We start from the raw sequence: 17,366 nt of genomic DNA on the forward strand, positions 1-17,366 counted from the left end.
CTCACACAAATCATCCTGCTGGCCTCTCAACCCCCCCCGCTCTCTTCAGTGACCGAGGGATTCCTGCTGACCTTTGGCTTCTTGCGGAGGTCACTTCTGCTCATGATGCTTTCATTCATTGCCAGTGAAAGCATCATCAATTTCTTCGTTATTGTGAGTACAGCAGGCCAAGATGATGGAGGGTTTGCTCTATTTTCGTCACCCTCCTATTTATTATTAATGACGCTTGTTGCCAGGAAAAGTTACAAATATATCTGCTGTGCAAAAAAAGTAATTACAGGCGAGACTTACAAGGCAGAAAGTAAATGATACCTGCATATGTTGATGATTTTATGTTTGAAGCGTGCATTTCAAGTAGATTTGTTTGTGACATATGTTTGGTCTTCATAAGTCAGTGTTACAAGGATGAAATCAACTGTCCAACAGTAGTTTTGCTGAACAGTGCTGGAGACGTGTAGCCCTTTAAATTGCCCACACTGCAGATAAGGTAAGGAGTGGTGAGCTACAGTGCGGATGGAGAGCGCGTTTTTTCGCCCTTGCCTTCTCCATCACAGCCACATCTCTTGGTATGCATGGCAGTGCCCGACTGCAGGTTTGACTAAGCTTTATGTACCAGTCCGTGGCCACTGCTGCCTGCAGAAATACTTCACCAACAAATACTTCTTCCACCTAAAAAGTCCACCTTTCGCAGATCAGACACCAGACCAGGACCAATAAAGGCCGCTTAGGTGTGTGCGTGTGTGTGTCTGTGTGCGCCACCGTGGAGCTCTGCAACAGTGAAATTGCATAATCTTCTCGCCCACTACGCAGGGCGATTCTTTCATGCATGTCGTTTCTACTCAGCGTCTGAAGACGCAGCTCTGCTCACCATGTAAGCTGTTGGGAGACTCTCTTAAGGGTCTGTGAACTAAACACTGGGGCACAGTTGACTCTGCCTGTGCATATCTGCAGCTTGGCCACTGGATTCTCGTGGAGATGCCGCTGTATGTGCCGACTGCATGCCTAAAGAGGATGGAAATTGCCTGTGTGACGCGCGAATAGATTATGAATCTCTGAGCGGCAGATTTATTGTCGTACTGAACTCAGAAGACGATTCATTATAGATTCATACATCCCAGAAGGCGTCTAATTAATAAATCGTGGTAATACGATTATCTTCCAGAGCTCTCTTCCTCCTCCATGCAGATGTTTCCTCTCTGAGCACCTCAGCAGGACTATTTACCTTTGCAGCCATCTGCAGCCACCGCTCGCCACACAGCCACACCGGCGCGCAGGGAGCAGTGGTGGCAGATCATTCTGCTGATCCCAGCACCTTTGGTTATTAAGGGAAGCACCAGCACCTCCTTGATCGGTTCCCTCCTCCCTTTTTGCCAATCGCCATCCCACGACAGCCTACCCGGAGGAAAGGAGTCGGGGAGGGGAAAGCGAGGACACACCCGCACATACTGTACCCGGTGTACACGGCGAGGATGGTGCAGACAACATGAGGTGAATATCATCGACTGTCCCAAATTGGAAATAATCCTTTTTACCCTCCCTGAAGACAGAAGAACTGATTGTCGCAGCTGGTTTTCAACCTCCGTGTACCAGAGTCCAGCAGGAGCAGGAGCTCACATCCATGAAGATGTCTGCAGGTATGTATGAAACAAGGATCCAACCAGCTTACAGTCACCTGTCATGTCTTACTTCGTTTAAACCTGATTTCATGTCGTGTCATTTTACAGTTAGTGCACCGATTTGCACTTCATCCGAAAACATAATGATAATGGGCAATAAATATGCAGAATTCGCTTATGTTTCATAAGGATTTTGTTTCGTGAATGGAGAAGATGCAGACAGGATATACAGTTTTTCTCTTGGAACCTATTTCCTTCTACGGATAAATTATTTATAGACGTTTTTGAATATTTCAGAGACAGGCACCATTTCAAGACTAAATGCTCTAACAAAAGTAAACTGAAGTCACATATGAGGCATTCGTGTGTTTAAAGCAGTAAAAGGTAACAGCTCTTTACATTTCTGTTTAGACTGCAGTGGTTTTCTATGATATTCTAGACAGGATGCTGTCTGTATGAATTTGGCGCCTGCTGCATTGCCCTATTCATGCATGGCTTCACTGCAAAAGGTAGCCCCATTCATTTCAGGGGATTTTGTCCATTGCCTCAAATCACTGCACTAATTTATGAGCTGTAGGTTTTATATTCTCTAAGTTTTACCTGCATTGAAATAATTTATATGCAAGGCGAGTTGCTTATTTGCATATTAATTTGCCCAGGTCAGAAGCAATAGTGTCATTTTGGTGTGGACTGCCTTCTCGTGACAGTGTAACTTTACATAAGTCATGTCAAATCTTATGACATTGTTTAGAAGGTGGCTTCATTTTATCTCTTTCGAGTTTGATCTTCAAGCTAAAGTAAATTCCTGATGTCTTTGCAGTCAATGGAATCAGTATTTAGTGCTGAATCATGTCTGAGTTTTGTCTGACCTTGTTGTCTGTCTTTGTTTCATCTGTCCCACCTGCAGTCAGATCCTAGGTGACATCCTGTGGCCGTCAGGTCTTTACAGTGTTGAGCCCCCTCCCTCTCCTCGCCCCTGCCTGCAGTTCACCAGGCTGCAGGACCCAGACTCACTGAAAAGTGCAGGCCTCCTCCCCCTGCAGAATGACTGTTGCCACAGGCGACCCCTCTGACGAGGCGGCAGCACACCCGGGGCACCCGCAGGACTACGACCCGGAGGCTGACCATGAGTGTTGCGAGAGGGTAGTCATCAACATCTCAGGGCTGCGCTTTGAGACACAACTTAAAACCCTTTCCCAGTTCCCAGAGACTCTGCTGGGGGACCCCAAAAAGAGGATGCGGTACTTTGACCCACTGAGGAACGAGTACTTTTTCGACAGGAACAGACCCAGCTTTGACGCCATATTGTATTATTACCAATCAGGGGGCCGACTAAGAAGGCCAGTCAATGTCACCCTTGACATTTTCTCAGAGGAGATTCGCTTTTATGAGCTGGGTGATGAGGCCATTGAGATGTTCAGAGAAGACGAAGGTTTCATCAAAGAGGAAGAGCGACCTCTTCCTGATAATGAATTTCAGAGACAGGTGTGGCTGCTGTTTGAGTACCCAGAGAGCTCAGGTCCTGCTAGGATTATTGCCATAATCTCTGTCATGGTCATCCTGATATCTATAGTTAGTTTCTGCTTGGAGACCCTGCCCATTTTCCGCAATGATGAGGAGGAAATGCACAAGTCTCATGCAAAAGTTTTTTCACCTGAGACAAACACCACAATCATCAGCTACACATCCACCTACTTCACCGACCCCTTCTTTGTCCTGGAGACTCTTTGCATTATATGGTTCTCCTTTGAGTTTTTGGTGCGCTTCTTTGCCTGCCCCAGCAAAGCAGGCTTTTTTGGTAATATAATGAACATTATTGATATTGTTGCCATCATCCCTTACTTCATCACCCTTGGCACAGAGCTCGCAGACAGGCCAGAGGATGGTCAAGCAGGCCAGCAAGCCATGTCTTTAGCCATTCTCAGGGTCATCCGCTTAGTACGAGTCTTCAGAATTTTCAAGCTCTCTCGTCACTCCAAGGGTCTTCAGATTTTGGGCCAGACCCTGAAAGCCAGCATGAGAGAACTCGGCTTGCTAATTTTTTTCCTGTTCATAGGAGTCATCCTTTTCTCCAGCGCTGTCTACTTTGCTGAAGCAGATGAGCCAGAGTCACAGTTCGAAAGTATCCCAGATGCGTTTTGGTGGGCGGTGGTGTCCATGACAACTGTCGGCTACGGTGATATGGTCCCAACTACTATTGGTGGCAAGATTGTGGGCTCCCTCTGTGCCATTGCAGGTGTGCTGACCATCGCCTTGCCCGTGCCTGTCATTGTGTCCAACTTCAACTACTTCTATCACCGTGAGACTGAAGGTGAAGAACAGGCACAGTATCTGCAGGTCAATGTGCCCAAAGCCGATTCAGCGGAGGAGCTGAAGAAGAGTCGGAGCGGCTCCACCATGAGTAAATCGGACTACATGGAGATCCAAGAGGCTGTGAACAACAGCAACGAGGACTTTCAGGAAGAGAACCTCAAGACAGCCAACTGCACACTGGCCAACACAAACTATGTAAACATCACCAAAATGCTCACAGACGTGTAGTCGTCTGCTGTTTTCCTACTGGTCACAGCGGGAAATGTGGAGCTGTGCAATATGACGGGACAGGTGGATGGCCTCCTACTGCACGTGTGCTGGAAAAATCAAGGCAATAGAATTTGGGATTTGATGACGGTGATAGACGTTGGTAAAAATATCACACAGCCCATTTGCTCACTCCGCGCTCATCCTGTCTTCACTCCTCGCAACTTGGCCTGAAACTCCTGATAACTGTCAAACAGAGTGAAATTGAAATTCTACATCTCTGCATGGAGTTGGCTTTGTTTGTGTGGCCATTTAAGAAAATAATACCTTAAAATTTCCTGCTCACAACAGTACCCAATTGTAGTGCACAAAAAGAAAAGAAAAAACATGGAGAAACACTGCAAGTTAAAAATGAATTATTGCTTTAAGAAGCGACACACGTCCTGCTTTAGTCCCCTATCCACTAGTCCTTCATTTTCCAAGGCACACTGCTCTGCCATGCGCTTTCTGAAGAGCCCTACTTGTGCGCTTCATATGCTGCTTCCTGGAGCCAATGAAACAAAACTGTCTTATGCTACAACATTTAGAGATATGTGTGGGCATAAAGCACTCCAGTGCTGACATAGCCTGTGGGTGACTTGTGACGAGGTTGGTGATTAAGTACACCGCATTATTTCAAGGATGAATGACAGCTATCAGCGCTAAGCTTATGGTTTGACACCTTTTTTTCCCAGTAGACATCAGTATCTGATGAATGACTGAGAATGGCCTTGACTTTTCACTGCTTTGGTCTTACATGTACTGTATGTATTGCAATGCAAGCTTCCCCCCTTCCATTCACCCAAACTGGTCTTACTGCAGAGCTTTGAGGACAACTTGAATGTTTCTTCTTGTTTCGTTTGTTTTTCACAGGTTCACACATACAGTACTTACTCATGTAGATAGGTAGGTTAACTGTGACTTAACTGATAGCCGGTATGTAGGTAGGTGCTGTTAGTAGTAATCGTAGTCAGTAGATTATTGCATGACATTTTTATCTGAATGAGAATTTCCACTTGTTTCTCAACTGCCACTTGCTTCGTCACACCACTGTATAATTCTCTGTACACTGCCTTCTACTGTATACAAATCCACATTCTTAAAATGATGCCTGCAGGTAGCTGTTATGCTAGAGGATTTCTTAAGGAATAATCATAAGGCCAATTCCTACTCTTAGCAGGATGTGGTTTCCTCGTCAATATCGACATTCCACCTAGAAGTCATTGCTGTTTAACTTTTTGCCATGTCGCTGTAAGCTGCAGCTGATCCGTTGTTTCAGGCGTGAACTCACACTCTAGTTTTGGACATTAATCTCAGTTGCAGATGTGCTAGACTTGCAGTGCTGTCTTTTTCACAGGTTTGTCACATGATCACGTACTCATGATCAAAATAGGAACTTTTAAGGACTCGTGTATAGAATTATGCTTCCCCTCAACTGCCTTTTATCTGGGTTTTACGCTACTCTCCTAGTGTTGCATGACCTCAAAAACATTCCTAGAAGCATGCATTGAAACTCAAAGAAGAAGCCACAGAGACAAAGAAGTCTAATTATTACAATAGACATATTTATTTCTTATATATGAAACTATATGTATACAGACAAAACACATATACAATACACATCTACTTTTATCAGAGTAAAAAAGAACTTAAAATAGCAATGTTTAAGAAAAAAAGCCAGAGCATTTTCTCAATGCGCAGATCATTGCCATGTTTTTAGTTTTAAGGATAATTGTTCTAAGCACTGCTTTTACGTTTTCCTGTTCAGTGCAAGACACACTCCTACTAGCCATGTCAAAAGCACTTCTCCAGCAAATCTAACATACATGCTGGATTTAAATACCAGACGTTTGCTTCACTTAGTTCAAAACTGCCTACTGTGAACTCGTTACTAAAAGGAAGGACAATTTTCCAAACTGTATCATCCATCAGAACGCTTTTATTGGAGTCTAATTGGTCAAAATTCAAACAGTTGTCCTAAGAGAAGCCTTTGATGCCAGAAGCACAATCTGCCTTTAAAAGTTGGCATTAAATGTGAATTAGGTTCTGATTCTAGGATCGTATCCAGCAGAGATTTTCCACTGTTTGCTCAGCACTGCCAAGGTAACAGTCAAAGGCAGTAACGTCAATATGGGAAGTGATAATTAGCAGCAGTGTAGCATATATTGGCTAACAAACGGGTCCTCTAACTTCACTCCAGTCTTTTGCCTTTCTCCATCTTTTCACAGATGTCTTAGGTAATTGGAGGTAACTGGAAAGGTGATGGAGAAAGAGGGTGTTTGTAGCAAGTGAATTAAACAAAATCTGTCATGCCAGGGTTTACGTCTTTGTTCTTAGGGGTTCATTCTGCTCACTACAGTCTTTAACCTGCAGTAGCAAAATGTTTTTATGCCATTGCTGCCAATAATGTGCTCAGGATGCCTCGTCCAACTGCCTGACATGAGGCTTCTGAAGTGGTCTTTCTGTCCAAATCTGTGTTTGCTTTCATGTATCTCGAAAGGTTTTTCAGTAAATAAACCAGAGCAGTTATATTTGTTGCTTTCCCAAGAGTAGCATAGAGGTGGATTGAAATGTTAAAATGGTTAGAAACTCGAGGTAGGACCAGATTAAATAGTTGTTTAGCAATATTCTTACAATCGTTGGTGGAGAGGTAACATATGTTTGTTCTGTTTTTTTTTGTAAGACATGACCTTTATGGACCTCCACAGTCCGTCGTCCAAGATCTTATTGATCTTCAGTTGAGTATTGATGTGGATCTGTTGATGCACATCTATGTAGGAGTTACGTGTGAGTGTATGAGAGAGAAATGAACCACTGAATGTCACTGTCTTAGCCTGGTTGTACAGCTGCATTTATGCAACAGCCATTTGCATATCTGTAAAAGTGAAAAACACACAGTCTGACCAAAAATATTTGTCTATGCATGCAAATGCATTGTATCCTATTGTCTTCATTCAGTGTCTTTGGATATATATTTATGATAAATGTTACATATACACTTGTAAACATTTATCGACTTCCAAACTGGGCACATTACTGTACATCAGCCAAATTCACTGTAGCAACTCATTTACTGTGTGGTTGATGATTATTTCTGTTAAAGCACAAAGACCAGTGGACTCATTCTCATTTACCTGCAGATTTAATCTGTACAATGTTTTTATTCCGTAGAAACAAAGTCAGTTAAAATGATCGTGTTTCGCTTTATAGAGAGCACCACAGCCTCTATAAATATCATCTCTCACCTGCTGAGGGACCCACCAGCAAATCCACTCCATGAGAAGGGTGCCCAACAGTGAATACACTGAGAAATCTATGCAGAGATTGATTATTAGCTGGGGTAAAGAAGGTTTAAGTTTAGAATTAGGGGTTTTATCAGGCACCAACTACACATTGATCCCGAGAGCTGGCAGAGCATTTGAAACAAACCTTTAAGCAAAAGTGAGACACTCGGCAATATTCTGCTGCTGTACGTCAAACACTCACACACTAGCTGAATGTGAATACGAGCTTTCTGAGCTTTGGGTTTGTTTGAAATGTGACATCAGCTCTTTGACTCATACAAAAAAAGAAACTCATACATACAGGAAACAAAGTGATCAATATGCAATCCGTATGCATGTGCGTGTGTGTGTTTGAAAATGAACATTTTTTTTGTCTTTTTGTTTGATCCCAGAGCCTAATAGTGTGGCATCCACTGAAATTATATGTACAGTTCACCTCACTATCCCTTTTCTCCCCTGTATCATAAAGGCCTGACATCCATAAACATTTGGTACAGTGGATAATGGATTTTCTTTCTATGAAATGAAATGTGAGAGAATAATGTAAATAATAACTGATGGGTGATGGAGCAAAATCCATGTACTATATACTGTATGTGAGGTCTGGATTTAAAACGTAGTATTATCTGCACTTTACAAGACAAAAAGGACAATCTATGGACAAGAAAACATGAAATTAAAAATGCATATAATCCTTCCAAATCATCATAACCCTGACAAAATAATCAATAATGAAGCCAGTAATAATTCAACTGAAACTGTGTATAGTGTGTTTTTTTTATGTGTTGTGTGTTTCATATTGAATTCTTTGTGATGTGGGGGGGTGGGCGGGGATAAAATGAGTGTGATTTTTTTTTTTTTTTTAAACTGAAAATACGTTTATCAAATGTCACGTCATGTTGTTTGCAAGTTATTTAGTCTGCAGATGATTTGAGGAGCTAATTTTGGCCAAACAACGTCTGTGCAGCTACAAAATGCCACGAATCGATCAAAAGCCTCTTTGTTGTTATTTTTAGGACGTGTAGCGTCTTTGTAGCCTTTGGCAATGTGGAGGACATTTTCAAAAGCCTCCTGGTATCTTGAGCTTCTTCCTCCCTTTAAGTGCACGGTATATGCTCCCTGCAGTTTAAAAAGAGAGAGCAGGGTGTTCTATTAATAGCATTTTTGTTAGAGAAAGAGAGAGAGGAGGAGGAGGAGGGAGGAGGAATGTGAGCAGAGGAGGAGACAGAAGAGCAGGAAGGAGAAGGCAGAGGAGGAGAAGAAAGGAAAATTTCTTAGAGAAATCATTCCCGGCGAACTTTCAGTTACAGACCTCACAAGCCACAATGAGAAAAACGTGATGCAAGTTTAATGCATTTAGTGCATTTTATCCCCTATAGATGCTTCTTTGGGGGGAAATGGAAGTTTGTTTCTTTCAGATCCATAAAATCTGCAGCTGCATTCTGAAATGAGCAGATGTAAATGCATACTAGCTAGACATTTGAATTGATGTTATACTGCTGGGTTCTTAGATATGTTTTTTTATTAGCCTCTTCTCCTCACCTCTCACATCTGCACCTGAGCACAGTTTTTAAAGTTAGCGGCTGCCTTGTCTGGAGCTGCCTGCTATCTTTAGTCCACTTGTGGTTTAACTACAGCTCTGCATTGTGAGCAGAAACACTTGGGGCCTCGGTGCTGTAGCTACATCTCTGCTGTAGTCATTAGTCTTGCTTTGATCCAGCGATGCAGTGCAGCACTCTGCAGCTCGCTCCTCTGAAACCAGGGCAAACTGAGAAGCAGGCATGATGAAGCAGCCCAACCAAGGACACGGGCAACAGGAACGCAGGCCTGCTGCAGGTGCCTGCTGCTGCCACGGCATTGTTGTTGTTGCAGTGTGTGTGTGTGTGTGTGTGTTCTTTGTCAGGGATGGTAGGATGCCCACAGGAGCATGGTTGAGCAGTCATATGGGCTCACACTGTGCTTACAAGCTTGTAATTAGGAGACAAGCACCGTGGGACTTGCTGCTAATCCAACAGGACTGCCCTGACACCAGACCACACCCCATTAAAAAGGCATTGGGCTGTACACTGATTAACTCTCTTTCTGATATTTGCACTGAAGGCTTCTGTTCTCTTGTAAGAAGCAATGCAGGGAGTCTTAAAAATACTGAGCTTACACGGTTGTAAAAAATCAAAATGATGTAGGAAGATGTTAATTTGCACTTGGAGCTTTGTTGTTTATTGTCGGGGAAAATGAAGAAGAAAGCATTTCTGCCCTCTAGAGGTGATGTTGGAGAAATGACAGTGTTTGTGCCTCAGTTTTTGTGACACCAGTCGGTGAAGTTGAAAGCAATATATCTTTCAGAATACAGTTGAAACAAGTGAAATATTCACCATAAATAGAAGTAGTGAGTAACTACATTTCCTCAAAAACAAGAAAAAAGAAGCAAAATGATCCGGTACAATCTCAGATGAAGCTGACATTGGTTTTTAATAAAATTGATGAGGTATAGCTTTTTTACTTCTTTATTCAAGTAAGCGTGTTTGCATCATATCTGTGAGCTTCACATGCAACAATGGTAAAACTGGTGTCATACTATATGATAATATACTACAGGACTCTCAAAACTAACTTTTGCTGTTTTTAGAAATTATACATTCTGGTACTTTGGTTACACAACGACATTTAGTACTCCTCCCCACCAACGATAAATACTCTGTGGGTTTTCAATGGTTTAATCAGTAATTCAGCCTCTTTGTGGTGAGATAAGTAACAGTAGTTTTGGGTTTCCAAGCACAATAGGACACATGTCCACCCTCTGCTGTGTCCACAGTCACACTGAGGACACTTATTGTGTAATGGCCCATCGAGTGACTATGAGAACAAACCCACATATACGTGTCAGGGGGTGACAAATGGTCTGAGTTAAGGTCAATCAACCATGTACCTCACCATGCAGAAGACTGTGAGCTGGTCAGATCACAACTGAAAACTAGAGGGACTGTCTTGTAGCTAATGCCAAGGTGGAGTGAATAAGCAAAGCGAGGATGGGGTCACAGAGAAACCAGTGATCATCAGGCTACAGGGCTCAGTTTCACCACCAAGTGTCAGTCTGGTGTTTGTGCTGTGCACAGTGGCCTTCTGACCTGAGAGGTGGAGGCAGTGATGAACACGGTTGTATGCACAATCTAATGCAATCCAATAAGGCAGGTGTTTCTAATGTTTTCATTACTGTCAACAAGGAAATATTAGAACTAGCTCTTAACATAATGCACAACTCCACCTCAATAATAAGTAAATGTATTTATTGTTATTGTAATTAATAACATATTTAATTGAATTATGTGGGTGTATCTGATCAAGTGGACAGTGAGGATATGTCCAAATTATGTTAATGTGTTATGCCCCTAAAACCAGTGCCTTGAGGTTCAGAGGTGAGGACAACAGCACAATATCACAAATCATCGCAGTGGAAACTACTAGAGAGAGGGTTGGATGTGAGGACCAATGCCACTTTTGTATCTGGATGTTTTGCTTCTTGTTCCAGGCAAGTAACAACCTGACATTTAGTTTTTATATTTCAGTTTCTGTGCAGTCTAAATAACATGTTAATTGTTGATCTTTAGAACTGCTCGCAGACAGATCCTTCCTACTTTTGGGCTGTTTCTCCAGTCGTTTTGCTGAGTAAGCTAAACAGCTGCTGCATTCAGCTTCATTTATCCTACAGACAACGAGACTGGTTCACATAAGATCATTTCTCTTTTCTTAATCACTAAAAAAAGGGGAGTCTGCATCCCTGCTGCTGGCTACATACTCTCTCATCTTGTGGAGGCCATTTCCAACATGTTGTCCAGGGAAAGAATGTCAGAGCTTTAAATATCTTGTGTGAGTTAATATTTTATCAACACTTCAGTGCCAGGCCCTCTTCCCCTTTTTACATCCCACTTCTAACTCTGAGAACGTGCACAGAGCAGGAATGGGAAATCTGAAATGCCTCCACTGCTCTGTAGTTTTACATCTGCCTCCACTTTTTACTTGCCTCCATGTTCTTGCAGCCAATACATGTTGGCTTTTAATGCTTATCACGCGGCACATACACCTAAAATGTTGTCACTCTAATCACAGCAGATATGAAATATAGTTTAATTATAATGATTATTGCAAAGAGAAAAAATTTGGGGAAATTATGGGCCGTATATCCCGCTGCACTCACTGAGCTTATTTTTTGGGTATGCAATGATCTCTTAAGGACACTGAAATAGTCGGACAATTAAACGGGTTTTAGACAAACACGCTGGTCAGACCTATTTGGAGAAGAAAGAAAATTATTAACCAAGCCTTTCAATGTAAACACCCCCACATGTTATAGACTGACTGAGCTGCAGAACCACATAGTGGTTAAATTGCAGAACTGATAGTCAAAATGTTTTAATAAACCACAATTATCTTTTACTTCTCGATTTTCACATGTGGCAGCTGAACAAGCTGTGAACACAACACTGTCATATTATCATCTTATGAAGTTGTTATGGTGACTAATACACAGTAAACGCCTGAATTATGTAAGACATTGGAGCTAGTTGTCTGCTGACATAATGGGGTTCCATGGGTGGAGCGTTCATGTCAGGTGCAAGCAGATAGTGGAGGAGGTTTAGCAGCTTGCCTTCATTTATTATTCATGTTTGATCAAAGAGAGTGATCCAGCAGAGACTTCTGGGAGGTGAACAAAGCCTTAATACAATGGAAGAAATTATTTTTGTCATGTGTGTTACTCCAGCTTCTACAAATCCTTCACAGGGTATGGAAATATTATATAAACTATGATTTCAGCCACTACAAAAACACAGGAAGCCTGGCATCTGTAATCAGCGACACCATTTGTGCTCATCCAAAAAAAAAAAAAAAACTACCATTAGCTACAAGTGTTTTTATTTTTTATTTTCTTTTATCACTTGATCCATACTAGCGTGTGAAAACCAGTGCCTTCGCTTCAGCAACCTTAAAGATTCATCACTGCTCTATTCTTCCGAAGCAGCAACCCGTGCAGCCGCACAATGACAACAGTGTTCCACTGTATAAGATACCCAGTGTTTAGAGTTGAATACCTGTCAATCTGTCCCCAGTAACATGGCAGCAACCACGACTTTTCAGCACCTTTGAGACACACACGTTGGAGTATCTAGTTTCTCTACATACCAATACAATGAGGTTACACAAGGCAACTAGAGACCACATGAGGATTCAACACAGGGCTTTAGAGAAGAAATATTTTATAAGCCAACAAAAAAATGTTGTCCCAGGAGAGCATATTATCAGGAGGGAAAGGTATGATGGGTAATGTAGGGGTTAAAGAGCTGTACTCTGATGATAAGGCCTCGAATTAAAAGGGGCTTTGTTATGTGGGTGGTAGATTCATAATGTTAATTATGTCGATTAGGAATAAAGAAATGTTTTAGTTTGTTGTGTCCATAGATTCTGAGTATTGTATGCTGGTCCGTCAGTATCATAGATGATACACAAATATGATCAGTTTCTGCTGTATGGTTACTGAACAGCTGATTAATTGTATAGTTACCCATTCAATTTATGGTCTTTGGTATATAAATAGAACAGCAGCCTGTCTGTGACTGAGCTACATTCAGTGCTACTTTGCTGTGAACTACCCTATTGTAGGATGTTGAAGATATGTTAAGTTCTCTTTCTAAACTTATATTTAAATCTCTATAATTAATAAAATTATTAATAATAATAACAATAACAATAATTGTCCGAGGCAACTTCCCCAACTGGGCACCACAACTGTAAAACCACCAGGTGGATTTAAATGTTGTAGCTGACTGTTGTTATAATAATGTATAGACCTCTGACGAAAGACAACATGCAAAGAAAAAGGAAAAAGGCCACTGTTGAAAACGTAAATGGATGAAAGAGAGGGCACAGGGGTGAACACAGTGAGAGAAACTGGCGAGTGACCAGTGGATCCTACGCACGAGTGTGAAATATGAGTGCCAAGCAAGAGCACCTGGCAGGCACCTGAACTCGTCAGGACAGACGGGTTCAGGACTTTACTAGCAATGAGAAAAATGAGCCTCATCTTGCAGTGAGAGAAATTCACTTAAGTTTCTGGCTTGTTACACTGATAGGGGACAGATGAACAAATAGATATGTGAAAAGAACAGTTTCCATTCAGAGAACTTCGAAGATTCAGGTGACATCTACGGACCTTGTGGAAGGCTTGTGGAGTTTGATGCTGAAATAGCACAGTGAGGACACAGAGCACCATGGGAATTGGGTTAATTTTACATGTGCATATGTTGTTCATCAAACATCTGTCTTGTTTATGGCGTATTTAACTGTACCTGCTCTTCCTTCTGTCTAAACCTCACTAGACTGATTTACAGCTGCTCCTCAAGACTCTGTCTTTGTCTGGTCAGATACCTAATCTAGGATGGGTGTCATGAGAAACTCCTCTCACCACTGGGCAACAAGGTAAATTCAGGGGGATGGGTTAAATGCAGAGGACAAATTTCATCTGTAACATGTAAATATGACAAATAAAGGCGTTTCTTCTTCTTCAGATTTTTAAAAGAAAGAGAAACAGATTATTTTTCATATTAGGACTGTACACCTAATGGTAGTAATGCTAAAAGCTGTTTTCACGATCCATAATTCCCAGTTATTATTTATAACACTAGTGAATTTTACAGAACATTTCTCCTTATCGCAATGTTTTGTACTCTTCAGCAGGCCATATGGTAACACTGGGAGGAGGCTCCGTAACTCAGGAGGCTTTGGAAGAGCTCAGAGCTCCTGCAGACATGGAGCCTCCTAGTCCAGCAGTGAGCAGTGTAGTAGTTGGGTGTGTGGCGTTCTTCCTCCCTGTGTGGCTGTTGGATAGATAATGATTCTTCGCTGTGTGTGTGAGTGCTTTGAAGGAATGTTATGTTAATATGCTTGTAATTATGAATTTACACAAAAATGTTTGTGGCTGCACTGTGATTGGCTTCTCACCTCCTTCCAAACCGAGGTCCAAAGGGTCATCCACAATTAGCACTTCTCTTTTGATTAGTAAGACTGGAAACTATCCAGACATTTAAAGTAAGTCTGTACTGTTAAGTCCACACTGCTCGTGATTCTCAAGGCTGATCTCATGAGTTGCATAATCTCCTTAGTAGAGTAACAGTCCCGGCAGACAGCACGGGTGCAGGCCACATCTTCAGTCTGTACAATGAAGGAAAGTGTGCACTTAGAGAAGACAGAAAAACTGCCTCACAATACATGTGCTAGCAGACCATGGGGAGTTAAACAAAAAATAATAAATTGTGTATTTACATCAGTTAGTTTTCATATTTATCAGCATTCAACAAACGTAGAAGCCAACCAAGGTCCAATGTGCAAACTACACAACTATATTGACTCCTGTTATACTATAACTAAATATTTTTCTACAAGTGAGCTGGGAATCCAGCATCCACCTGAAAACTCTGTTTGGAGTTTCAGTAGTTGAAGAAAATAGGAAAATCATAATTTATCTAATGAATTGCTACGAATTGCAAATGTATAACTAGCTAATTTTAACATTTATTGTGGAAAAGCAATATTAGTAGAAAAAAATGTGAAAGGTGAAAGAACTGTGCTGCTCATTACGCAGCTCGATCTAATACTGCAAAATTTGATCTCTATTAAAAAACCATGCAGACCGAAGCTCCTCCAGATGTTTTGATGTCTGAGTTGATAAAGTCTGCAAAGTTGTAAGTCGTACCCCAAGTTCCTTCACACTGAAATAATCTTTCTCCCTCACTAAGATCTATTAAGGAGAGCTTTTTTTTTTTACCTTAAAGCAGCCTATTAACTCTGTATCTGTGTTTTAGAACCCCTTTAAAAATGACATGCTACATCTCACCTTACCCTCTACAAAAATAAATAGAAATAATCTGACTGGATATGTTGCAATAAATGTATTTACTAGACTGGAACAACCAGCTATAAAATTACTAGTCTGGAATATCTAATTTGTGCTACCTGACGTGCACTTTGAAATCCTGTCACCCTTAATGGATGAGCATATAGGCTTTTGAGATAGAATTACTTACGTCATGTGCACAAGATGAGTCGACCACAGCTCATGTTACAGACATCAGGGTTCAAAATATGCCAACGTTTGCCAAAAAGCATTTAGTCATCTTTAGTTCCTGGACAGATGTTACAAACAGACAGATGTTATCCTAAAAAACGTAAAAAGAATAATGCAGAAATGTAAGTTGAATTGAACTGGTGTTAGGCATGTAGCATTAGTATTACACAAGACACCGTTATAAGGCTTATAATAGTATTTTAATAAAATAATGCAAACAGTACTTTAAATTGAACTTTTGAAAGTAGGACATTTATTTGTAATTGAGTATTTTCATAGTCTATTGTTACCTTTACTTAACAATTGGGATATCTAAACTAATAAAGTTTGTTCACTCTGTTCTGGAAAATATAACCTGTGTTCTCTGCGAATGTTGTTCTTCCTGTCAGGCATCCAAGGCTCAAAGTCAAACTATATAAAGATGTGTTGTAGGTGTTTTTACCTATGCAGTGTCAGAATCGTTCACGCACAAGCATGCTTACAGAGAAATTGCTTTGTCAACACACTTGTTAACGGGTAAGGTGACAGTGTCATGGGGAGGAGGGCTAAACACAGGGAGGGAGGTGGGTTGGATGATAGACGATAGAACGAGGTGTGAAAGAACAAAGGGTGGGACGTTATCCCTCTGGTACCCTGTCAGGACTCCTGTCAGGATGAGTGACACTGCAGAAGCTGCTCCATATGCCACCTATTTACTTCCCTTTCCTATTATTTTCCATTTTAAATCAGGAATGAAGAGAATGGATCAGTTTAGTCTTTTTAGTTTCCTACATACTGAGGATGATTGTTTATGAACATCTTGTTCCTTGCATCCTTGTATTGCCTGTGCATGGGCACGTGCACGTGAGCTTTATATTCTTTAATGCATGTGTGCATGATGTTCCTGTGAGCACATATAATGAGATTGCTGGAGGTGACAGTATGTGATGTATAGCGAAGCACAGACTGTGAAGTTTTCTGTGACCTTGAAGACATGTGCCTGCAGTGGTGCTGCTCACACCGCAATGTTACGAGGGACCAGCCAATTCCTGGCTGCAGCAGGATGAGAGTGAGATGAGGGGATGATTTCTGACTACAGGCAACTGGGTCTCTATCAGGTAACACAATATTCAACCTATGTTGCCAAATTGGCTGCCCTTCTGAAAAAGTACGAGAACTAACTCTTGATTGAAGTTTTTGCTCCCTCAGAGAATTTCGCTAAACTAAAAAAAGAAAGTTTAGCATTTCTGTCATTTGAATTTAATCTTTTAATTTGGCTTTATTAATCTGTTAAACATTTAATTGCTCGTAGGCACAACTTTCTTGAAACTACTGATTTTGCTCTCTCTTAACTCTACCGACCATTTTACAAATGCACACCTTACACCTCTAGTTATAATGTGTCCTTTAAATAATAAATAATAAATAACTTCAGTGAAAGATTTTAAGTATATGTATAAAATTATTATTATTATACATAAAAATGTATAAAAACATTTGGATCTAGTGGAGTCCCTAATATGTCAGATATATAATCTATAAACATACAATCATGTTTATAGATTAAACAGCCAAGGGAGTCTGGTATAAAATGAAAACCTTGTGGGAAATTATTTGGGGAAACAATTGTGACAGTGTAAGTACCAACACAAATTTATAGTTTACTAATGTCAGATTAAATAACAGCTCATGTCAGCATGTATTAATAACGATGCAAACAAGCGAAGGCTGAAAAAGATGTGCTCTGCTGCAGGTACTCTGAGCTATGACATGGTCTGTAACAGGGAAAAAATACAGTATAAACCCAAAGGTGAG

General features: G+C 41.1%; 1 protein-coding gene across 1 annotated transcript; it reads left to right on the forward strand.

Annotated features, from left to right (window-relative positions):
• Positions 1-2,606: 2,606 nt before the first annotated feature.
• On the forward strand, positions 2,607-5,207 carry LOC113155355 (potassium voltage-gated channel subfamily A member 2). The gene has a single exon (XM_026350037.1). The coding sequence runs from the start codon at positions 2,661-2,663 to the stop codon at positions 4,155-4,157; it is 1,497 nt and encodes a 498-aa protein (XP_026205822.1). The 5' UTR covers positions 2,607-2,660; the 3' UTR covers positions 4,158-5,207.
• Positions 5,208-17,366: the final 12,159 nt, after the last annotated feature.

This window comes from Anabas testudineus, chromosome 5 (assembly GCF_900324465.2).
Source record: "Anabas testudineus chromosome 5, fAnaTes1.2, whole genome shotgun sequence".
In the NCBI taxonomy this organism is placed as follows: domain Eukaryota; kingdom Metazoa; phylum Chordata; class Actinopteri; order Anabantiformes; family Anabantidae; genus Anabas; species Anabas testudineus.

Coding starts and splice junctions, on each gene's coding strand:
- LOC113155355 (XM_026350037.1), top strand. CDS start 2,661: ATGACTGTTGCCACAGGCGACCCCTCTGACGAGGCGGCAGCACACCCG.